Source organism: Aedes albopictus, chromosome 1, assembly GCF_035046485.1.
Source record: "Aedes albopictus strain Foshan chromosome 1, AalbF5, whole genome shotgun sequence".
Classification (NCBI taxonomy): domain Eukaryota; kingdom Metazoa; phylum Arthropoda; class Insecta; order Diptera; family Culicidae; genus Aedes; species Aedes albopictus.
In genome coordinates this window covers 216,261,313-216,286,203 of record NC_085136.1, presented here as the reverse complement: position 1 = coordinate 216,286,203, position 24,891 = coordinate 216,261,313, and the positions used below count along the sequence as shown (strand labels likewise).

The window sequence follows — 24,891 nt, the reverse complement described above, 5'->3', positions numbered from 1 at the left end:
AACGAACATCGATGACGCGCTTTGGAGAGTCCATCACGGTAGCATGCTGGCGCTTCTCCAGTTTCCCCAGTGCGGACGGTTAAAAGTGCACTGGCATCACTGTCTACCGGTGGGAGAGACGAACCAGCCAAGGGCTGAAAGTCCCTTTGAAGCCGGAATTTTTCCAAGCGTTATTATGGAGTTTTTTCTACGTTTTTTTTTGTAGTTTTGGTGGTCAATAGCATAAAAACGGTAGACTATTATGCAGAATATTTTTTCTGGATATCCTAGGTCATCCAAACTATTCTTGAGTATAGATCCCTATTTCTACGGGCGTAATGGTAACTTATTTCATTATACAAAGCTACGATTTGTAATATATCATGTCCAGTAAGTCTTCTGAAAGTTCAATAGACAGTAACAGATCAGTCGGGATATCCTAGGTCATCCAAACTATTCTTGAGCTTAGATTCTCAAGTCTACGGGTGTAACGGTAACTTCTTTCATTATACAAAGCTAAGATTTGTAATCTACTATGTCCAGTAAGTCATCTGATCGGTTAATAAACATATCAAATCAGTCGGGATATCCTATTCTTGAGTTTAGATCCTTAATTCTACGGGTGCAACGGTAACTTCTTTCATTATACAAAGCTACGATTTGTAATCTATCATGCCCAGTAAGACTTCTGAAAGGTTAATAGACAATATCAGATCAGTCCGGGTATCCTAGGTCATCCAAACTGTTCTAGCGTTTAGATGCTAAAGTTTACGGGTGAAAGGGTAACTTTTTTCATCATACAAAGCTACGATTAGTAATCTTTCATGTTCAGTAAGTCTTCTGAAAGTTACAGTGGTTGTTATTATCAACTAAGCTTCATAGCAGTAAGGAAGCCCATAATATCCCAAAAATATATAACAACGCTTATTGTTCCTCTAACTACTTTTTAAGTACAATGTATTATGCAACACTACTTAACGTAGTGGCAAAAGCTATTATCACAAGTGTAGACCTGAAGCTATGGTCTCCGGAGTAGTGTTGTTGATCTGGAATATCTCAAAACTATCTTGAAATGACTCATGATATGCCAGGGGGATTACAGATTACAGATTAAAGTTCATTGTGATAATAACTACTGTTACAATCAAGAGTTAAACTTCAGGATAGTTTGGACGACCCTCAATGTCCCAAAGGTTCATAATAATATATAGTAGACTTCAGGTGGTTCAGTCACCGCGATTGATTATGAAACGTTGCTCAGTATGCCAAATATAGCTGATGTTACGAGTGTAGATCTGAAGTTCTCCAAGGAAGTTTGGCTGACCTTGAATATCCCTATAGTGTCTCTTAATGACATTTGAGATTTCAAAAGCTTCACGGATCTCAGCAGATTAAACTATGCTATTCTTTATGGTGAAAACACATCTACAAGAAAATCTTGAAGGACTTCATTATAGAACAGTTCGGACGAACCTGAATGTCCCAAAGGTTTATGATAAAAAAGTAGACTTCAGATTGGTCAAGTAACCACGGATAAATATGCAACGTTACTCAGTATAGTAGATATGGCTATTATTATGAGTGTAGACCTGGAGTCCTAAACTCCAAGGTAGTTTGGCTGACCTGTGTCTCTAAATGACATTTGAGATTTCAAAAGCTTCGCGGATCCCAGCAGATTATGCTATACTATTTATTACGAAATTACTTGATTTTTTCTTGTAGATTTGAAGGACTACATTATATCGTCCAAACTCAAAGGTTTATGATAAAAAAGAACACTTCAGATTGATCCAGTAACCATGGATAAATATGCAACGTTACTCAGTATAGCAGATATGGCTATTGTTACGAGTGTAGACCTGAACTCCTGAACTCCAATATAGTTTGGCTGACCTGGAATATCCGTGTAGTCGTAGTGTCTCCAAATGACATTTGAGATTTCAAGACCTTCGCGGATTTCAACAGATTATGCAATACTATTATTTGTGGTGAAAACACGTGAAGTTTTTCTTGTAGATTTGGAGGACTTCATTATAGAACAGTTTAGACGACCCTGAATGTCCCATAGGTTTATAATAAACTAGTAGACTTCAGATTGTTCCAGTAACTACGGATAAATATGCAACGTTACTCAGTATAACAGATATGGCTATTGTTACGAGTGTAGACCTGAAGTCCTGAACTCCAAGGTAGTTTGGCTGACCTGGAATATCCCTATAGTGTCTATAAATGACATTGTAGATGTCAAGAGCTTCACGGATCCCAGAAGGTTATGCAATGCTATTATTTGTAGCGAAAATTGTAGAATTATTCTTGTAGATTTGCAGATCTTCACTAGAGCACAGTTTGGAACACCTAGAACATCCCAGAATATAAAACATATTCTTGAAAATGATAAGATCGCCAAGAAATAAAGCAATGAGTAAAATCATGAGTCAACTCATGATTTTTTTCGGCGGTGAGTTTAGCGAGTCAAGAATCGTGCGTGAAACAACTCAACCATGAGATTTGAGAATTTGTATTTTTACCAACACTGCCGGTGACAAACAGGACAATGAGACACTTCGTACGCTACTGATTGAGGCAGAATCTATCATTAACTCGAGGCCACTTATTTACCTACCAATCTACTTCGAGGAGCAAGAAGCGCTTACCCCGAACTGCTTCCTAATCCTTAGCACCAGCGATACCAACCAGCCGGCTAGGGAACCGGTTGAAAAGATCGTGATGGCATGCTGTAACTGGGACCTATGTAAGCAGCTGTAGGACAGATGTTTGGCTCGGTGGGTGGGTGTCAACGATCACCAAGCACACCAAGTGGTTCAAGGACTACAAATCTGTCCAGGTTGGAGATCTTGTGGTAATGGTGGAAGGCCGGATTCGAAAAGGATGGATGAGAGCGTGTTCCCAGGACGAGATGGACGTGTACGATGTGCCGAAGTAATGACAGCCAGTGCAGGAGTGCTGGTTCGGTCAGTGGCGATGCTGGCGGTTCTAGAAGTTGGTGGTACCGCTGAAGTAAACTTCGAGCAATACGGGTCGGAGGATGTTCTGAAGACGATAAATCAGCATTCAGGTGCGACAGGGTGCTACAAGAACGTCCGAATTTGTCTTTGCTGTCCCAACAGGCGGCAATCGTCTACATTGGATTGGGAGTCAGCAAAATTCTGTTAATTTTTAGGTATTCTGCTCTGAAAATGTGAGAATGTTCTTTTCATTACAAAATCTGGTAAAATTGGCAATTGGGTTGGTTATTTCAAAACAATCAACACAACTCTCATGAAATTCTTCGGAAAGATCAGGAACCACTGCCGCCTGGACGCCAGATTATGCACCCGTGGCAAGATAACGGACGAGAGAAAAAACGGCTTAGCTTTTACAAGTAAAAGTGTGCTGCTTTTTATCCGTCTACCCCGGTGGAAAGTGGTCTATAGGCTCACATTAAGGACGCGATACCGAACAGCGAAGCAAGTGGTGGTGGTGGGCAAGGGTGTGGAATATGACAGTAAGTAATCGCAATGAATTTTAAATTTTCTCCACCGGAATGGCGTTGGGTAGGCAGTCGGTGGAATGATGATGAAAGTTTCAGCAGAAGGTCGTTTGATTTACATGCTCGATGAAAATTGTGAGGGAGATTTTCTGTTGAATGTTAATATTGTATCTTCTGATGATTTGTGAAGTCACCGAGGAAAACTTTTGACTTTCGGCGATACTTAGCTTCAATTAATTCGAAATCACAGCATTTTATGGTCATTGTTTTCGAAGGAGGCCCACTACAACTGAGTAAAAAAAATAGAATCTTTACACTCACCTTTGCACGGGCAGAATCCCTTGCAGTTGACCTTGACAAAGCTGCCGTGGATGCAATTGTGGTATTCCATCCGGCACAGGGACGAGTAAGTTCGGTTATCGCTTCCGCAGAGGAACGTCGGCTTCACCACCGGGCAGGGTTTGCAGTTTTCTTCCTCCTTCTCGCCGCCATCGCTGTCATAGAAAACGTCGTCGTCTTGGGCGGAACTTTCGTCGTCCGGATCTTCCTGATCACGTTGTAGCAAATCATCTCCTTCGCTATTGCTGCTGGAGCTACCACTGTTGGAGTTGCTGTTGCTGCTGCTGCTGATGCCGCTGCCTATGCCACTTCCACCAATGTTACCATCACTGGAACTGGAATCGAGATTGCCACTGTTGCTGGAACTGCTGCCACTGCTGGGACCAACGTTACTGGCTCCATTAATAAGGCCAGATTCGGCTGCTTCCGCTTCGATTTTCCGCTTGGCTTCCTCTTCTTCTAGGTATTTGCTCTTGGTGATAATCTCGTCTCTGAAATTCGCATTTGAGAAAAAACATGAAATGATTGATGAGAGATTGAAGTATTTACTGAACATTTACAAAAAAATGCATCCAATTGAAGTGAAAATAATTACCTGTTAGAAAGTGTGTTGTAGCTATTGATAAATCTGAAACAATGTAGAGAAGAAAAAGATTAGCATTTTACAAATGACTTCGTTTGAGGTATTTGACAGGTATTCAAATAAATTAAGGAGGTTTGAGATTTCTAGCTTTGTTTTAAATATATTGATGAGCTAGTCTGTGCTTCGAACACGACCGGATTAGATAAACCTTCATAAAATAGTTTAGGATTATACAACCCACGAATTTGTATGAATTCCTCTACGCTAATACGAATATTAGTGCTAATGAGCTTAGGTCACTCCAAAGAGCTACCGATTCCTCTTTGTTTGACCCAGTCATACAAACGGCTCCATAAGCTTGATGTTCACTAACATTTGAACACCAAAGCGCTCGATTTCACACTTGGCCTCATTAATCATCTTCAAACACTCCTGTTTACCATAATTAGCTCCCGAAAAGTTCAACCACAAAAAGCGCAACAATCCATCAGCAGTCAACCCGCACGGAACACGATCAATCCAGTCTGGCCCCTAAAATCCATAAACCGGATCGGAAAACGGCCAGAAGCTAAAAACCCAACCCACTGACCGCAAAAACATTATATCCACAGCATCCCATTGCGGTATGTTCATATTTACCAGCATTTGTTGTAAACAGAGGGCACCTACCTACCCTTCCTCTATCGCCCGCTTTTATCGCCACCACACCAAAACCGCAAAGTTCGAAACAGAGCGGGAGAACCCCCCATTCAGACATCTCTATTTCCGGTTCCGTAGTTTTACCGCAACAAGAAAAACAACACCACCACCGCACCGAAAGGGGTTGGATGGGGGAAAAACTGCCTTCTTTTTAGCTGTTGGGCTGGCTGGCAGACTGGTCTTGCTGGAAGAGGGATGAAAATGCGAAAAATGCTTTTCATCGATTTGATTGCGCTCGCCGTCGTTGTTGGCTGCTCTAAAGGAAGGCTCCGATGAAGGGCGACTCATTGTAAGAGATGTGCAACAGCACGGTCGGCGCCATTGGCCAATAACGGAAAGTCCTAATTCACAAGCAAACCCTGCAAAGGCAACGTTAATTTTGCATTATTTTTTGTTTTCGAAAAACACTGTCAAGAAAACTTGCAGCAATTGGCTGGACGCGAGTAATGATAAAAAAAAAACAAATATTTTTGCTGCATAAGAGTGGAACAAGCCATTCTTAAGCAAACTTCAGCTTAAGAAAATGCTGTTCAGCTAGTTCTGTTTCTAGGTTGGTAGCGAATAGCGATAGTTGCGAACCCCATGGGTGAAGATGGAACTATTCGTAACAGCAGTTTAAAATAAGCTTCATGCCAACTATCTGTTATTATTATTATTATTTTGCCGAAGGACCTAGTCGGCCGAAGGACCTAGTCGGCCGAAGGACCTAGTCGGCCGAAGGACCTAGTCGGCCGAAGGACCTAGTCGGCCGAAGGACCTAGTCGGCCGAAGGACCTAGTCGGCCGAAGGACCTAGTCGGCCGAAGGACCTAGTCGGCCGAAGGACCTACTCGGCCGAAGGACCTACTCGGCCGAAGGACCTACTCGGCCGAAGGACCTACTCGGCCGAAGGACCTACTCGGCCGAAGGACCTACTCGGCCGAAGGACCTACTCGGCCGAAGGACCTACTCGGCCGAAGGACCTACTCGGCCGAAGGACCTACTCGGCCGAAGGACCTACTCGGCCGAAGGACCTACTCGGCCGAAGGACCTACTCGGCCGAAGGACCTACTCGGCCGAAGGACCTACTCGGCCGAAGGACCTACTCGGCCGAAGGACCTACTCGGCCGAAGGACCTACTCGGCCGAAGGACCTACTCGGCCGAAGGACCTACTCGGCCGAAGGACCTACTCGGCCGAAGGACCTATTCGGCTAACCACTCGGACTATGAGCATGTCATGGGACGCCATGGTCTCGGAGAAATGAGCGAAAACGGAGAGCTGTTTGCAGAGTTTTGTGGCAACAATGATATGGTGATTGGGGGATCGCTCTTTCTTCATCGACCAGTGCACAAAGTGACATGGGTTTCCCGTGATAGCGTCACGGAAAACCAAATCGACCACATCTGCATCAGCCGAAAATGGAGACGGAGTCTTCTTGATGTGCGGAACAAACGTAGCGCCGACATTGCGTCGGCTGTTCGAGTCCGTATGAAGTTGATCATCAATATTAACTTCTTTTCTCGATCAGCCTAGATAGCTGTGTAGTGTCGGTAGCGATTGTCTCAATTGGCTAAGAATAACACTACGGACCGCCTGTTCCGGTGGTAAGAATCCACCAACAGGTGACCCCTAATTCATGGTGTGATGCGGCTTTATGCTTACCGTGCCTAGGAATGAATGGCTAGGGGGGTCTAATAAAAACCTAACCGCTAACGGAGCCTGTGGAGTACCAGGGCGCCCTCCACAGTATGTAGCCCTTACTGCGCTAACCGGAGCAATAGTGCAGTGGACCTTGTGTTTCTCCGAGACAATCAGCTGCCCTTCTTTAGTCTCACTTGAGGCTAAATAAGGGCGGGATTATGAAGATGTTGTTAATTAGTTTAAATTTTCACCTATATGGTTTCGCATTATGCGATTTACACAGTGTATTCTGTGTATCCTCGCCTTTGGCGTTTTCCAATCGATACCGATTTGGTTTTATTGTTGCTGTTCTTTGTTGTGCTGCTGTTGCGAAGAGTTTAATCTTACCTAGTTTGAGTAGTGGCTACGGTTAGGATAGCTCAGATCAATCTTCAGCATAAAAGAACAGCGACGATCAATCTTTGCAGACTTATGCAAAATGGTACAGCCCAAGTGGCCTTGGTACAAGAACCTTACTTTCGTAAGGGAAATTTCTATCTAGGAAACCTTGTGAACCCGGTGTTTACCACTTTCAGTAAACATGAAATGGCAAACTCGCGTGTCATGCCTCGAGCCTGTGTGCTTGTCAACAACGCAATAGTTGCTACACTCATCTCTGAACTAACCACCAGCGATGTATGTGCTATCACAATTGATGTATCTGTTGGAAACCTCAACAGGAAATACGTCTATTGTTCTGTGTATTTACCACATGATGAACCATCCCCTACGGATGCTTTCAAACAAGTCATCGCATACTGCACTTCAAAAGGCCTTCCGCTAATTGTTGGCAGTGATGCTAATGCTCACCATATCATCTGGGGCAGCTCAGACATTAACTTGAGAGGCTCCAGTTTGATGGAGTACTTAAGTAGTACAGATCTTGCATTACTTAACATAGGCAACCGCCCAACCTTCATGGTATCTGCTAGAGAGGAAGTGTTAGATATAACGCTTTGCTCTAGCAGAATTAGTCACGAGCTGACCAATTGGCATGTGTCAGATGAAGAATCTTTATCTGACCATCGCTATATCTTTTTTGAACATTTAAATGTTACTTCGCAAACATTGCGTTTCAGGAATCCTCGGTCAACAAACTGGGATCTTTATACTGATTTGGTTGCAGCCAAATTTCATGGATATTCACCATCCATTGACACTCCAAGTGATTTAGATGATGCCGTTGATACTACAACGACCTTGATCATGGAAGCTTTTGAAGAAGCATGCCCTCTACGGTCTGTGAAGATCACAAGAGGAACCCCTTGGTGGAACTCTGATCTGGCGAAACTCAGGAAACAATGTAGAAAGAGTTGGAACAGACGACGTTCGGCTGGTTCGGAGGCTTTCAGGTCGGCTCGCAAGGCCTACAGGAAAGCTCTTCGGTCTGCTGAACGATCCGGCTGGAAAAACCTTTGTACAAATGTTTCCAGCTTGAGTGAAGTCAGTCGGTTAAACAAAATCCTTGCGAAATCTAAGGATTTCCGGGTGAACGAACTTCGTTTGCCAAATGGCGATCTGACTTCCTCTGATGAGGAAGTTCTGGAATGCTTATTCAGCACACACTTCCCTGGATGTGTGGCAGGCCCGTGCACAGAAGTGGCGCCAAGGGAGGGGTTTTTGCCAATTTCGGCAAAAGGCGGAGGGGCGCCTAGTGTAAAAAGCGTCGGTAATGGGAGGGGTTTAACCCCCAAAACCCCCCCCCTTGTGCACGGGCTTGATGTGTGGATATTACATCTTCGGATGATCCTGATGTCTTTTCTTGTAGTTATGATTCTTTAGCTTCGGCTCGGAGTATTGTAACTATAGAATCGATTGAGTGGGCTCTTAATAGCTTTGCTCCTTTCAAATCTCCTGGGGCAGATGGGATTTATCCTATTTTGCTTCAGAAGGGATTTGATTATTTCAAACATGTTTTGAAAAAACTACTTGTTTGCAGTTTTGCTACAGGGTATATTCCCAAATCCTGGAGGGATATTACTGTAAAGTTTATTCCGAAAGTGGGTCGTGCGTCGTATGAAGAAGCAAAGAGTTTCAGACCTATCAGTTTGACCTCTTTTCTTCTGAAATGCTTAGAACGCATTGTGGATCATCATATCCGTGATGTTCATCTGGCCAACGTGCCTCTTCATGTGAACCAACATGCCTACCAATCTGGTAAGTCCACTGTGACTCTTTTACACAAGGTTGTTTACGATATCGAGAAAGCATTCGCTCAAAAGCAATCTTGTTTGGGTGTTTTCTTAGATATCGAGGGTGCTTTTGACAACGTGCCTTTCGATGCCATATTGGAAGCCGCACGTAGTCATGGTATATCTCCAATGATTTCCAATTGGATTCACCAAATGCTCAAAAACCGATATCTCTTCTCGACATTGCGTCTAGCAGGGATTAGGAAATTGAGTGTTTGTGGATGCCCCCAAGGGGGAGTCTTATCACCGCTTTTGTGGAATCTCGTAGCAGATACGCTATTGAGGCAACTCAATAATAGCGGTTTTCCTACTTATGGTTTTGCCGACGACTACCTAACATTGTTAGTTGGTATGTGCATCAGCACCCTTTTCGACCTGATGCAAAACGCCCTTCAGGTAGTTGAGGGTTGGTGTCGCCAATATGGCCTTTCGGTTAATCCGAGTAAAACATCTATTGTTCTTTTCACGGAAAGGCGAAACCGTAATGGCGTTCAACCTTTGCGTCTCTTTGATTCTGAAATCGATGTGACTGAACAGGTAAAGTACGTTGGAGTCATTCTTGATTCCAAGCTTTCCTGGACACCTCACATTGAGTTCAGAATCAAGAAAGCTTGTATGGCCTTCGGGCAATGCCGGCGTACTTTTGGTACAACTTGGGGTCTAAAACCCAAGTATATCAAATGGATTTACACAACTGTGGTTCGGCCAATATTGGCTTATGGATGTCTTGTGTGGTGGCAAAAGGGTGAAGTGAGAACGGTCCAATCAAAATTAGGCCATCTCCAAAGGATGTGCTTAATGGCGATGTCTGGAGCGTTCTCTTCAACTCCTACGGCAGCGCTAGAAGTTCTCTTTGACGTTGCCCCACTACACATTCATCTCAAACAAGAAGCCCTTTCTTGCACTTACCGGTTACGGGTACTCGGTTTACTAGAGGAAACTCCTGTGAACCGCAGTTCAACACACACCTCGTTGTTTCCACTTTTGGTGAATTGGGACAAAATTGTCCTTGCTCCAAGTGATCTTACAATTGCTTGTAATTTTCCATATAGGACATTTTCCACGAAATTCCCTCCCCGGGAAGAGTGGACATCTGGTTATCTGGAAAGAAGTATTTCAGACGGCATCGTATGTTACACTGATGGCTCCCTTCTCGAAGGTCGAGCAGGTGCTGGTGTTTATTCTCGTGAGCTAAGGCTGTATCAGTCTTATTCACTTGGTAGACACTGTACCGTTTTTCAGGCCGAAATCTTTGCTCTTATGTGCGGAGTGCAATCAGCACTTCAGCAGCACGTAATGGGCAAAGTAATATACTTCTGTTCAGATAGCTAGGCTGCTATTAAAGCACTTGCTTCGGCCAACTCCAGGTCGAAGATAGTTATCGCTTGTCGAACTCAAATCGAGGAGCTGAATTCAGCAAACGCTGTTCACCTTCTATGGGTACATGGTCATTCTTCCATCGCTGGAAATGAATTGGCTGATGAGTTAGCTCGCTCTGGAGCATCACATGACTTCATTGGCCCTGAGCCAGCTATTCCGATATCGAAGTGTTGGATTAAGCTTCAGATTCACACCTGGGCTGTCACTCAACACAGACAATATTGGAATAGTTTGGAGTCATGTCGTCAAACCAAATTGTATAGTGCTGAGCCATCTCTACGGGTGGCGAAGTATCTAACAAATCTGTCTAAGCAGAATTGCAGCATGCTGGTCAAAGCATTGACTGGCCACTGCCGACTCAGCTATCACATGGCGAATATTCAGCAAGCTGATTCATTTGCCTGTGATAGCTGTGAATCCGATTATGGAACTTCGTATCATTTGATATGTAACTGTCCAGTTTTCGCGCAACTGCGTTTCCGAGTATTCGGTAAACACTTATTAAGTGAAACTGACTTCAGAAACCTGAATCTTCAGGATATTCTGTTGTTCTTAACCCGCTGTGGTAAAGAGCTATAGGCTCTCTTTCGCTTTATGCGTTATTACAGTGCCCTTTTCAGGGCGCTGTTTGAACCCATTGTGGTACGCTTGTGCGTTAGTACCCTCTTCCAGGGTATTTTTCCTATTTCCCTACCTGTCCCTATCCCCATCCAAATCCTTTTTTCCTTCCTTTTCCCTCAGGTAGATGATGAAATAGGCTGTTATTTTGGCGATGGCACAAATGTCCCAAATGGAGGATAACGTGCCTCTGGAGCCGGCCTTCTGATACCTGATACCTGATACCTACTCGGCCGAAGGACCTATTCGGCTAACCACGTGATCATTTTCCTAGATATTCTGAACCCCCTTCCCCTACGTTGTTGTCTTTCGTTAATACAAAAATTCAAAAATTTCGATGGAGCATAGTTTTTGACCTAAACGACCCCAAAGACCACGTGGTTTATGGACGGCCCCTAAGAGCCCTCACCTCGACACTCTCACCTCTTCCGTCAGACATTTATAGACTTGCGTTCATGGGCGACTTCAACGCAAAGGTTGGTTCCGACAACTCGGACTATGAGCATGTCATGGGACGCCATGGTCTCGGAGAAATGAGCGAAAACGGAGAGCTGTTTGCAGAGTTTTGTGGCAACAATGATATGGTGATTGGGGGATCGCTCTTTCTTCATCGACCAGTGCACAAAGTGACATGGGTTTCCCGTGATAGCGTCACGGAAAACCAAATCGACCACATCTGCATCAGCCGAAAATGGAGACGGAGTCTTCTTGATGTGCGGAACAAACGTAGCGCCGACATTGCGTCCGACCATCATCTCCTAATCGGCGAGATCCCGGGCAGAGTTAAAGTACTGAAGATCAAAATGTGATATTGGTTTGTTTGAGATAAGAGGTAAAAGTACTGAAAATAATAGCAAAAATTTGTTCTTGAACCATCTAACCAATAGCAAAATATGATATTTGAAGATCAATCAAATAGCTCACTGCTATTGGTTAGATCTTACCAAGAGCTAAATGTGCTATGATGATGATGTCGCAGGAGTAAAATTGAGATATTATTTTCAGTACTTTTATCTCTTATCTCAAACAAACAAATATCATTTTTTGTGCTCCATATCAAAATATGCTATTGTTGAGCTTTTTTCCTCTGCTCGGGATACGACTGCGCATTGCTAGGATCCATCGACAGAAGGAGAAAATCGGGCGCCGGTTCAACACACGCCGAGTGGAAGACGCTGCGGTTAAAAGGTGCTTCGTCGAGGAGCTAAAGAATCATGCTGCAGATATTCTAGAAGGTGGAAGCGTAAAAGACCAATCGAGCGCCATTAAGGCATGGTACACAAATTACGTAACGCTAAAATCAGCGATTTCAGACTCCCCCCCCCTCTCCCATGTAACGCTTTTTGTATGAAAACCAAAAATATTTTGTATGGCTCGTAACGCTAAGCTAGACTCCCCCCCCTCCCCCTATAGCGTTACGTAATTTGTGTACGATGCCTAAGAACGCCTTCATCGCCACCCGCGAGAATAATTTTGGTGAGCTACGCACCCGGAGAAAGCAGTGGATCCCACATGATACCTGGAGGAAGATAGAGGAGCGAAAGAACGCCAAAGTCGCGATAGAGCGATCGAAAACACGAGGAGCCAAAGCCGTAGCCCATCAGCGCTATTCCGCTCTCGAGAAGGAAATGAAACGCTCATGTAGACGGGACAAAAGAGCGTGGGCGGACTCCCTAGCCGACGAAGGCGAGAAAGCCGCAAACACCGTCGACATCCGTCTCCTCTGCGATGTTTCACGTCGCCTTAGTGGGACTAAGATGAATGCTACGATGGCCGTGAAAGACACATCTGGACAGTTACTGACCAACCCGGTTGACCAGTTGGAACGCTGGTTCGAGCACTTTGGAAACCTTTTTGAAGTATCACCGCGCCATCAACACTCCAGCATGAATCGCCAAGGGTTCGACGCATTACCCGTGTCAACACCGAAGCTCCATCAATGCAGGAGAAAAAAACAGTCATCCGTAGCATGCAATCGAATAGGACCCAGCGGTCGATCGCATATCAGCTGAGATGCCCAAAGCTGACCCCGTAGTATCCGCACAACTGCTGCATCAATTATTCTGCAACATATGGGAAACCGTGGCATTTCCGGCCAACTGAATGCAAGGCATCTTAGAAAAGGTGCCCAAAAAGGGTGACCTGACTGTATGCGATAATTGGCGGGGCATCATGTCACTGTGTATCGTTCTCAAAGTCCTCTGCAAAGTGATCCTTAACCGGATACAGGAGATTGACGCAACTCTCCGACGGCAGCATGCAGGATTCCGTTCCGGACGATCTTGTGTGGACCATATTGTCACGCTCCGTATCATTGTGGAGCAAATCAATGAATTCCGAGAATCTCTCTACCTGGTACTCATTGATAACGAAAAAACTTTCGACCGTCTCAATCACGGAAACATGTGGAGAGCCCTCAGGCGCAAGGGTCTCCCTGAGAAAATCATCGGCCTCATTGAAGCACAGTACAGGGCATTTTCGTATTGCATAACGGTGTTTTTTTTCCGATCCCATCCGGGTCGTTGCTGGAGTGAGGCAAAGGTGTATACTATAAGCGCTACTCTTCCTCATCGCAATCGATGAGATCTTGGTAGGTGCGATTGACCGTGAACCAAATCGTGGATTGCTGTGGCAGATCATTACCATGGAGAACCTAAATGACTTCGAATTTCTGTTGATGACGTTGCTATCCTAACTCAACGGCGCTCTGATATGCAGAGCAAGTTGTTTGATCTTGCTAATCGCTTCTCATCGGCAGGTCCTACCATCAACGTTAACATGACCAAATCGTTGGATGTAAACACGCTCAACCCTTCCAGCTTTTCGGTAGTTTGGCAATCAGTGGAGAATGTTGAAAGCTTCCAATATCTTGGTAGCCAAATGGCGGCCGATGCCGGCACCAAGATCGACATAGGTGCACGGATCAAGAAGGCGAGGGCTGCTTTTACGAGTTTAAGAAATGTATGGAAAAACAACCAGATCAGACGACGCATCAAAATCCGTATTTTTAACTCGAACGTGAAATCTGTGCTGCTATACGCCAGTGAAACCTGGTGTGTATTAGTGGAGAACACGCAACGGCTGCAGGTCTTCATCAACAGATGCCTGCGGTATATACTTCGTGCATGGTGGCCTCACAATTGGATCTTCAACGTGGAGCTCCATCGTCGATGTCATCTAAATCCAATAGCGACAGAAATTCTGGAGCGAAAGTGGAGGTGGGTCGGCCACACTCTATGCAGGGGCAGAAACGAAATCTGCAAGCAAGCGTTAGATCGGAACCCAGCAGGACATCGCCGCAGAAGCTGACCCAGAGGCGCATAGCGGCGCAGCCTCAACAAAGAAAGTCGACAGAAATTTGACTTGGCCACAGGTCAAGGCGATGGCTGGCATTCGCCCAAGATGGAAATCTTTCAATTCGGCCCTCTGCACCACCGTGGGTGCCCAGGACTGAAAGTAAGTAAGTAGTCACAGCAAAAATCCTGGAAAATGCTGTGTGTGGAAAAGCCATAAAAAAAACTTGAAAAAAATCGTGTGAATAGTTCCATAAAAATATCAGCCACAGATTCTGCAGAAATCTCGAAGGGAAATTTACACTAGGGAAATAGTAAAAAAGTGACGGAAATTTCTTGAAAAATTAATATGAGGAACTTCGAAAGAAATCACTTGATGGACGCAAAGAGCAATACAGCAAAACCTGTGGAGGAAATCCAAAAAGGGAGTCCATCACTTTCTTTAGAAATCACAGAAGAAACTCCAAGATAAATTCCTCGGAAAACTAAGGGAGGAAATGTGGAAATCCCCTTTGGAAGAAATCCTAGTAAAAACCTCCAGGAGAGAAAGAATTCTCAAAGAACAATCCGAGAAAGAATTGCTCGAATCTTGGAAAATGCTGGTAGGAATGTGGAAGAACCTACCGGAGAAATTCAAAGAGAATACAAGTTGTAGGACTTGGTCATAGCCCGACCGATTCCATGCTGAAGTAGGGTTTAGGAATTGTTCGATAAGATGCTAAGCACCACAAGGGGGGCTAGACCTGACTAGGGGTGGCTCCAGTTTGATGGAATACTTAAGTAGTACAGATCGTGGATTACTTAACATAGGCAACCGCCCAACCTTCATGGTATCTGGTAGAGAGGAAGTGTTAGACATAACGCTTTGCTCTAGCAGAATTAGTCATGAGCTGACCAATTGGCATGTGCCAGATGAAGAAGCTTTATCTGACCATCGTTACATCTTGTTTGAACATGTGAATGTTACTTCGCAAACTTTGCGTTTCAGGAATCCCCGGTCAACCAACTGGGATCTCTTTACCGATCTGGTTGCAGCCAAATTTCATGGATACTCACCATCAATTGACACTCCAAGTGATTTAGATGATGCCGTTGATACTACAACGGCCTTCATCATGGAAGCTTTTGAAGAAGCCTGCCCTCTGCGGTCTGTGAAGACCACAAGAGGAACCCCTTGGTGGAACTCCGATCTGGCGAAACTCAGGAAACAATGTAGAAAGAGTTGGAACAGACGACGTTCGGCTGGATCGGAGGCTTTCAGGTCGGCTCGCAAGGCCTACCAGAAAGCTCTTCGGTCTGCTGAACGATCCGGCTGGAAAAACCTTTGTACAAATGTTTCCAGTCTGAGTGAAGCCAGTCGATTGAACAAAATCCTTGCAAAATCTAAGGATTTTCAAGTGAACGAACTTCGTTTGCCAAATGGTGATTTCACTTCCTCTGATGAGGAAGTTTTAGAATGTTTATTCAGTACACACTTCCCCGGATGTGTGGATATTACATCTTCGGATGAACCTGATGTCTTTTCTTGTAGTTATGATTCTTTAGCTTCGGCTAGGAGTATCATAACTTTAGAATCGATCAGTGAAGAGAATTGTCAGACAAAAGAGGCACAAAACAAGCAACAAAGAAGGTGCGACGATTACTCTTTATCCCTACTGGTAACAGATAATGACATGATCTCGAATTTTTTTGTTGCAGACAAAACGGAAGCTGAATTTGTTGCGTACTTTTCAACTCGTGAATAATCAATTATTGCTAACCCAAAGTCGAAACTGTTTAATGATAGAGCTTTACCAGAGTTGTAGTGTTTACCGACTCGAAGTTACCGTTCGAAAATCGCAATGCAAGGCTTAAAAATCTCTAAACTCGTGGTGTACGATGTTAATCCTATTATTTTCAAGTTGGGACAAACTTATGTCGCATGAGTTTGTTTGTCGCAACAAATACAGGTTGCGACATTGTCATTATTGTTGCGCGATGGTTGAATTTTGATTCACTGGAATCGATTGAATGGGCACTTAATAGCTTTGCTCCTTTCAAATCTCCTGGGGCAGATGGGATTTATCCTATTTTGCTTCAGAAGGGATTTGATCATTTCAAACATGTTTTGAAACAACTACTTGTTTGCAGTTTTGCTACAGGGTATATTCCCAAAACCTGGCGGGATATTACTGTGAAGTTTATTCCGAAAGTGGGTCGCGCGTCGTATGAAGAAGCAAAGAGCTTCAGACCTATCAGTTTGACCTCTTTTCTTCTGAAATGCTTAGAACGCATAGTCGATCATCACATCCGTGATGTTCATCTGGCCAATGTGCCTCTTCATGTGAACCAACATGCTTACCAATCTGGAAAGTCCACTGTGACTCTTTTACACAAAGTTGTTTACGATATCGAGAAGGCATTCGCTCAAAAGCAATCCTGCTTGGGTGTTTTCTTAGATATCAAGGGTGCCTTTGACAACGTGCCTTTCGATGCCATATTGGAAGCCGCACGGGGTCATGGTATATCTCCAATGATTTCCAATTGGATTCACCAAATGCTCAAAAACCGACATCTTTTCTCGACATTGCGTCAAGCGGCGATTAGGAAATTGAGTGTTTGTGGATGCCCCCAAGGGGGAGTCTTATCACCATTTTTATGGAATCTCGTAGCAGATACGCTATTGAGGCAACTCAATGATAGCGGTTTTCCTACTTATGGTTTTGCCGACGACTACCTAACATTGTTAGTCGGTATGTGCATCAGCACCCTTTTCGACCTGATGCAAAACGCTCTTCAGGTGGTTGAGGGTTGGTGTCGCCAATATGGCCTTTCGGGCCATAGTCGGGCCATAGTCGAGTAAAACATCTATTGTTCTTTTCACGGAAAAGCGAAACCGTAATGGTGTTCGAACTTTACGTCTCTTTGATTCTGAAATCAATGTGACTGAACAGGTAAAGTACGTTGGAGTCATTCTTGATTCCAAGCTTTCCTGGACACCTCATGATGAGTTCAGAATCAAGAAAGCTTGTATGGCCTTCGGGCAATGCCGGCGAACCTTTGGTACAACTTGGGGTCTAAAACCCAAGTATATCAAATGGATCTACACAACTGTTGTTCGGCCAATATTGGCGTATGGATGTCTTGTGTGGTGGCAAAAGGGCAAAGTGAGAACGGTCCAATCAAAGTTAGGCCATCTCCAAAGGATGTGCTTAATGGCGATGTCTGGAGCGTTCTCTTCAACTCCCACGGCAGCGCTCGAAGTTCTCTTTGACGTTGCCCCACTACACAGTCATCTCAAACAAGAAGCACTTTCTTGCACTTACCGCCTATGGGTACTCGGTTTACTAGAGGAAACTCCTGTGAACCACAGTTCAACACACACCTCGTTGTTTCCACTTTTGGTGAATTGGGACAAAGTAGTCCTTGCTCCAAGTGATCTTACAATTGCTTGTAATTTTCCGTATAGGACATTTTCCACGAAATTCCCTTCCCGGGAAGAGTGGACATCTGGTTATCTGGAAAGAAGTATTTCAGACGGCATCGTATGTTACACTGATGGCTCCCTTCTCGAAGGTCGAGCAGGTGCTGGTGTTTATTCTCGTGAGCTAAGGCTGTATCAGTCTTATTCACTTGGTAGACACTGTACCGTTTTTCAGGCCGAAATCTTTGCTCTTATGTGCGGAGTGCAATCAGCACTTCAGCAGCACGTAATGGGCAAAGTAATATACTTCTGTTCAGATAGCCAGGCTGCTATTAAAGCACTTGCTTCGGCCAACTCCAGGTCGAAGATAGTTATCGCTTGTCGAACTCAAATCGAGGAGCTGAATTCAGCAAACGCTGTTCACCTTCTATGGGTACATGGTCATTCTTCCATCGCTGGAAATGAATTGGCTGATGAGTTAGCTCGCTCTGGAGCATCACATGACTTCATTGGCCCTGAGCCAGCTATTCCGATATCGAAGTGTTGGATTAAGCTTCAGATTCACACCTGGGCTGTCACTCAACACAGACAATATTGGAATAGTTTGGAGTCATGTCGTCAAACCAAATTGTATAGTGCTGAGCCATCTCTACGGGTGGCGAAGTATCTAACTAATCTGTCTAAGCAGAATTGCAGCATGCTGGTCAAAGCATTGACTGGCCACTGCCGACTCAGCTATCACATGGCGAATATTCAGCAAGCTGATTCATTTGCCTGTGATAGCTGTGAATCCGATTATGGAACTTCGTATCATTTGATATGTAACTGTCCAGTTTTCGCGCAACTGCGTTTCCGAGTATTCGGTAAACACTTATTAAGTGAAACTGACTTCAGAAACCTGAATCTTCAGGATATTCTGTTGTTCTTAACCCGCTGTGGTAAAGAGCTATAGGCTCTCTTTCGCTTTATGCGTTATTACAGTGCCCTTTTCAGGGCGCTGTTTGAACCCATTGTGGTACGCTTGTGCGTTAGTACCCTCTTCCAGGGTATTTTTCCTATTTCCCTACCTGTCCCTATCCCCATCCAAATCCTTTTTTCCTTCCTTTTCCCTCAGGTAGATGATGAAATAGGCTGTTATTTTGGCGATGGCACAAATGTCCCAAATGGAGGATAACGTGCCTCTGGAGCCGGCCTTCTGATACCTGATACCTGATACCTACTCGGCCGAAGGACCTATTCGGCTAACCACGTGATCATTTTCCTAGATATTCTGAACCCCCTTCCCCTACGTTGTTGTCTTTCGTTAATACAAAAATTCAAAAATTTCGATGGAGCATAGTTTTTGACCTAAACGACCCCAAAGACCACGTGGTTTATGGACGGCCCCTAAGAGCCCTCACCTCGACACTCTCACCTCTTCCGTCAGACATTTATAGACTTGCGTTCATGGGCGACTTCAACGCAAAGGTTGGTTCCGACAACTCGGACTATGAGCATGTCATGGGACGCCATGGTCTCGGAGAAATGAGCGAAAACGGAGAGCTGTTTGCAGAGTTTTGTGGCAACAATGATATGGTGATTGGGGGATCGCTCTTTCTTCATCGACCAGTGCACAAAGTGACATGGGTTTCCCGTGATAGCGTCACGGAAAACCAAATCGACCACATCTGCATCAGCCGAAAATGGAGACGGAGTCTTCTTGATGTGCGGAACAAACGTAGCGCCGACATTGCGTCCGACCATCATCTCCTAATCGGCGAGTTAAAGTACTGAAGATCAAAATGTGATATTGGTTTGTTTGAGATAAGAGGTAAAAGTACTGAAAATAATAGCAAAAATTTGTTCTTGAACCATCTAACCAATAGCAAAATATGATATTTGAAGATCAATCAAATAGCTCACTGCTATTGGTTAGATCTTACCAAGAGCTAAATGTGCTATGATGATGATGTCGCAGGAGTAAAATTGAGATATTATTTTCAGTACTTTTATCTCTTATCTCAAACAAACAAATATCATTTTTTGTGCTCCATATCAAAATATGCTATTGTTGAGCTTTTTTCCTCTGCTCGGGATACGACTGCGCATTGCTAGGATCCATCGACAGAAGGAGAAAATCGGGCGCCGGTTCAACACACGCCGAGTGGAAGACGCTGCGGTTAAAAGGTGCTTCGTCGAGGAGCTAAAGAATCATGCTGCAGATATTCTAGAAGGTGGAAGCGTAAAAGACCAATCGAGCGCCATTAAGGCATGGTACACAAATTACGTAACGCTAAAATCAGCGATTTCAGACTCCCCCCCCCTCTCCCATGTAACGCTTTTTGTATGAAAACCAAAAATATTTTGTATGGCTCGTAACGCTAAGCTAGACTCCCCCCCCTCCCCCTATAGCGTTACGTAATTTGTGTACGATGCCTAAGAACGCCTTCATCGCCACCCGCGAGAATAATTTTGGTGAGCTACGCACCCGGAGAAAGCAGTGGATCCCACATGATACCTGGAGGAAGATAGAGGAGCGAAAGAACGCCAAAGTCGCGATAGAGCGATCGAAAACACGAGGAGCCAAAGCCGTAGCCCATCAGCGCTATTCCGCTCTCGAGAAGGAAATGAAACGCTCATGTAGACGGGACAAAAGAGCGTGGGCGGACTCCCTAGCCGACGAAGGCGAGAAAGCCGCAAACACCGTCGACATCCGTCTCCTCTGCGATGTTTCACGTCGCCTTAGTGGGACTAAGATGAATGCTACGATGGCCGTGAAAGACACATCTGGACAGTTACTGACCAACCCGGTTGACCAGTTGGAACGCTGGTTCGAGCACTTTGGAAACCTTTTTGAAGTATCACCGCGCCATCAACACTCCAGCATGAATCGCCAAGGGTTCGACGCATTACCCGTGTCAACACCGAAGCTCCATCAATGCAGGAGAAAAAAACAGTCATCCGTAGCATGCAATCGAATAGGACCCAGCGGTCGATCGCATATCAGCTGAGATGCCCAAAGCTGACCCCGTAGTATCCGCACAACTGCTGCATCAATTATTCTGCAACATATGGGAAACCGTGGCATTTCCGGCCAACTGAATGCAAGGCATCTTAGAAAAGGTGCCCAAAAAGGGTGACCTGACTGTATGCGATAATTGGCGGGGCATCATGTCACTGTGTATCGTTCTCAAAGTCCTCTGCAAAGTGATCCTTAACCGGATACAGGAGATTGACGCAACTCTCCGACGGCAGCATGCAGGATTCCGTTCCGGACGATCTTGTGTGGACCATATTGTCACGCTCCGTATCATTGTGGAGCAAATCAATGAATTCCGAGAATCTCTCTACCTGGTACTCATTGATAACGAAAAAACTTTCGACCGTCTCAATCACGGAAACATGTGGAGAGCCCTCAGGCGCAAGGGTCTCCCTGAGAAAATCATCGGCCTCATTGAAGCACAGTACAGGGCATTTTCGTATTGCATAACGGTGTTTTTTTTCCGATCCCATCCGGGTCGTTGCTGGAGTGAGGCAAAGGTGTATACTATAAGCGCTACTCTTCCTCATCGCAATCGATGAGATCTTGGTAGGTGCGATTGACCGTGAACCAAATCGTGGATTGCTGTGGCAGATCATTACCATGGAGAACCTAAATGACTTCGAATTTCTGTTGATGACGTTGCTATCCTAACTCAACGGCGCTCTGATATGCAGAGCAAGTTGTTTGATCTTGCTAATCGCTTCTCATCGGCAGGTCCTACCATCAACGTTAACATGACCAAATCGTTGGATGTAAACACGCTCAACCCTTCCAGCTTTTCGGTAGTTTGGCAATCAGTGGAGAATGTTGAAAGCTTCCAATATCTTGGTAGCCAAATGGCGGCCGATGCCGGCACCAAGATCGACATAGGTGCACGGATCAAGAAGGCGAGGGCTGCTTTTACGAGTTTAAGAAATGTATGGAAAAACAACCAGATCAGACGACGCATCAAAATCCGTATTTTTAACTCGAACGTGAAATCTGTGCTGCTATACGCCAGTGAAACCTGGTGTGTATTAGTGGAGAACACGCAACGGCTGCAGGTCTTCATCAACAGATGCCTGCGGTATATACTTCGTGCATGGTGGCCTCACAATTGGATCTTCAACGTGGAGCTCCATCGTCGATGTCATCTAAATCCAATAGCGACAGAAATTCTGGAGCGAAAGTGGAGGTGGGTCGGCCACACTCTACGCAGGGGCAGAAACGAAATCTGCAAGCAAGCGTTAGATCGGAACCCAGCAGGACATCGCCGCAGAAGCTGACCCAGAGGCGCATAGCGGCGCAGCCTCAACAAAGAAAGTCGACAGAAATTTGACTTGGCCACAGGTCAAGGCGATGGCTGGCATTCGCCCAAGATGGAAATCTTTCAATTCGGCCCTCTGCACCACCGTGGGTGCCCAGGACTGAAAGTAAGTAAGTAGTCACAGCAAAAATCCTGGAAAATGCTGTGTGTGGAAAAGCCATAAAAAAAACTTGAAAAAAATCGTGTGAATAGTTCCATAAAAATATCAGCCACAGATTCTGCAGAAATCTCGAAGGGAAATTTACACTAGGGAAATAGTAAAAAAGTGACGGAAATTTCTTGAAAAATTAATATGAGGAACTTCGAAAGAAATCACTTGATGGACGCAAAGAGCAATACAGCAAAACCTGTGGAGGAAATCCAAAAAGGGACTCCATCACTTTCGGGAGAAAACGCAGAAGAAACTCTAAGATGAATTCCTCGAAGAACTCAGGGAGGAAAAGTGGAAATCCCCTTTGGAAGAAATCCTAATAAAAACCTCCAGGAGAGAAAGGATTCTCAAAGAGCAATCCGAGAAAGAAATGCTCGAATCTTGGAAAATACTGGTAGGAATGTGGAAGAACCTCCCGGAGAAATTCAAAGAGGAATACAAGTTGTAGGACTTGGTCATAGCCCGACCGATTCCATGCTGAAGTAGGGTTTAGGAATTGTTCGAAAAGATGTTAAGCACCACAAGGGGGTCTATTCTATTCCTTCAGGTACGCTTCACCGACCAGTCTGCACCGATTTATTTTTTTTATGATTACCCTTCAGAATAGTGATTTCAAAATGACTTTCATATTACGTCTCAAAATACATAAATGAATGCCATAAGCAAAGCTTTACAACTCCGTCAGTAGATCACATTCCATACAATAACATAATGGCCTCCGTTTCCTGGTAACGTTGATTTTACCCCGTGCACTGTGTGCGACCCATACAAAAGCAAAACAAGCAACGTCTGAGAACCATTCAGGCTGGAGCCGCATCGTGTAATTACGTTTCACGGTTTCATAAATCTGTGGGATTATTTTATGAAGTTTCACCCGGTTGCACTTAGAAACGTGAATATTCTTCATACACCAGCCCATTCGCATGCTCTGCAGGTAACAGCTCGAGGTTCAAGGGCAGTAGACAACACTTCCGTTCGGGACAAATGGACCTGACATTTTGGTTTAGCGGAATTTATAAATTGAAGTTTTTTTAGTCCGAGAAAATATATTGGGGTTGTGGGGGTAAAATGGACAACCTAAGCATTTTGGTCGTTTGTTGTATTATTTATCTTTTATTTATTTGTTTATTTATTTATTATTGATACTCCAACTGACCAATTTTGGTCTTATTGAATTACTTAACCTAATTCACAACATAACAATCATCATACAATGGATCAAATCTTACCATGACCTCTTCTTTCATCAAATAACTCCGCTCCAGGACGCGATATGATCAAGTTCAATCTTCTTAAGAATCTCCCAGATATCGCGAAAAGACGATTACTAGACCTGTTCAACTCATTCATGGAGAACAACATTGTTCCGCCATGAATGAAGACAGGTCAAAGTAAAAGCTATTCAAAAGCCTGGTAAACCAGCGTCTGATCATAATTCAGGTCAAACATTTCAATAGGTCCTATCTGCATTTGAGGGGCTCTCTTTGTTCATTTTCTCTTTCAATTATTGCAATGTAATGGTACACTTTTCAATTATTTTTGCAGTACTAATCAAAAAAGGGTTGTTTTGACTATCGTCCAATGCAAGGAGACAATCATAATACAAATAAACAGCTGAGATACTAACGAAAGAGCGGGAAACCAAAAAGAGCCTCTCTTCTGCAGATGGGACCTTTAGACATGTTTGGCCTGAATTCATACCGCCCAATTGCTATGTTATCATGTTTAAGGAAATTGTTGGAAAAAAATGATCCTATCGCGACTCGACCTTTGGGACGATTCGAATAACTTGATTTCAAATACAGAATTCGGGTTTCGCAAGGGCAAAGGAACTAACGATTGTCTAGCGTTGCTTTTTTTAATCAGATATCCAACTGGCCCTTTTCGGAAAAGGAGCAATTGGCTTCAGTTTTCTTGGACATTAAGGGCGCTTTCGATTCAGTTTCCATAGGAATATTGTCCGAAAAACTGTACAATAGTGGACTACCAGGAACTATAAACGATTTCTTGTATACTTTGTTGTCAGAAAAACATATGAGCTTCAATCTTGGACAACTGACACTTCCAGAATTAGCTACATGGGCCTACCCCAAGGCTCATGTTAAGTCCCTTGCTTTATAATTTCTATGTGAAAGACATTGACAATTGGAAGACCAATGCACGCTGAGACAACTTGCAGATGATGCTGTGGTTTCTTTAAAAGGCCCACATGCAGAAATGTTGCAAAGACCATTGCAAAATTCCCTAAATAACCTCTCCGGCTGGGCAAGAGATTTGGGGATAGAGTTTGCTCCGCAAAAAACTCAATTGGTTGTTTTTTTTTCTAGAAAGCGGAATTCATCCCAATTGAAAATTAGTCTTTTGGCATCTGAAATCGGCCAGTCTTTGACTTCGAAATACCTTGGGGTCTGGTTTGATTAAAAAGGCACTTGGGGTACCCAAACCATGTATTTGGTGCAAAAATGTCAACATAGGATCAATTTTCTACGCACAATTACCGGAACATGGTGGGGTGTGCACTCGGAAGACCTTATAAAACTTAAAAAAACGACTTTTCTTTCTGTTCTCGAGTATGGCTCTTTCTGTTTCCTCTCAGCAGCAAACTGCCACCTAATAAAGTTGGAACGAATTCAATACCGTTGTTTGCATATTACCCTCGGCTGGTATGCACTCAACGCATAATGCGAGCCTAGAGGTCCTGGTAGAGGTGAAACCTCTCTAGAACCGCTTCTGGGAGCTCTCGCTAAGCTTACTTATCAAGTGTGGAGTGAGATAC

At 44.3% G+C, this 24,891-nt stretch overlaps 1 protein-coding gene across 2 annotated transcripts in view; it reads right to left on the bottom strand.

Annotated features, from left to right (window-relative positions):
* The window catches only part of LOC109621537 (proteoglycan Cow), a 626,835-nt gene that overhangs the window by 105,434 nt on the left and 496,510 nt on the right, over positions 1–24,891 (bottom strand). For both annotated transcript variants that reach the window (XM_062846230.1, XM_062846231.1), the window contains 2 exons: positions 4,404–4,436; positions 3,791–4,299 (listed from right to left, as the gene is read on the bottom strand). In XM_062846230.1, coding sequence (XP_062702214.1) covers positions 3,791–4,299; positions 4,404–4,436 — 542 coding nt within the window. The remainder of the gene's footprint in view (positions 1–3,790; positions 4,300–4,403; positions 4,437–24,891) is intronic.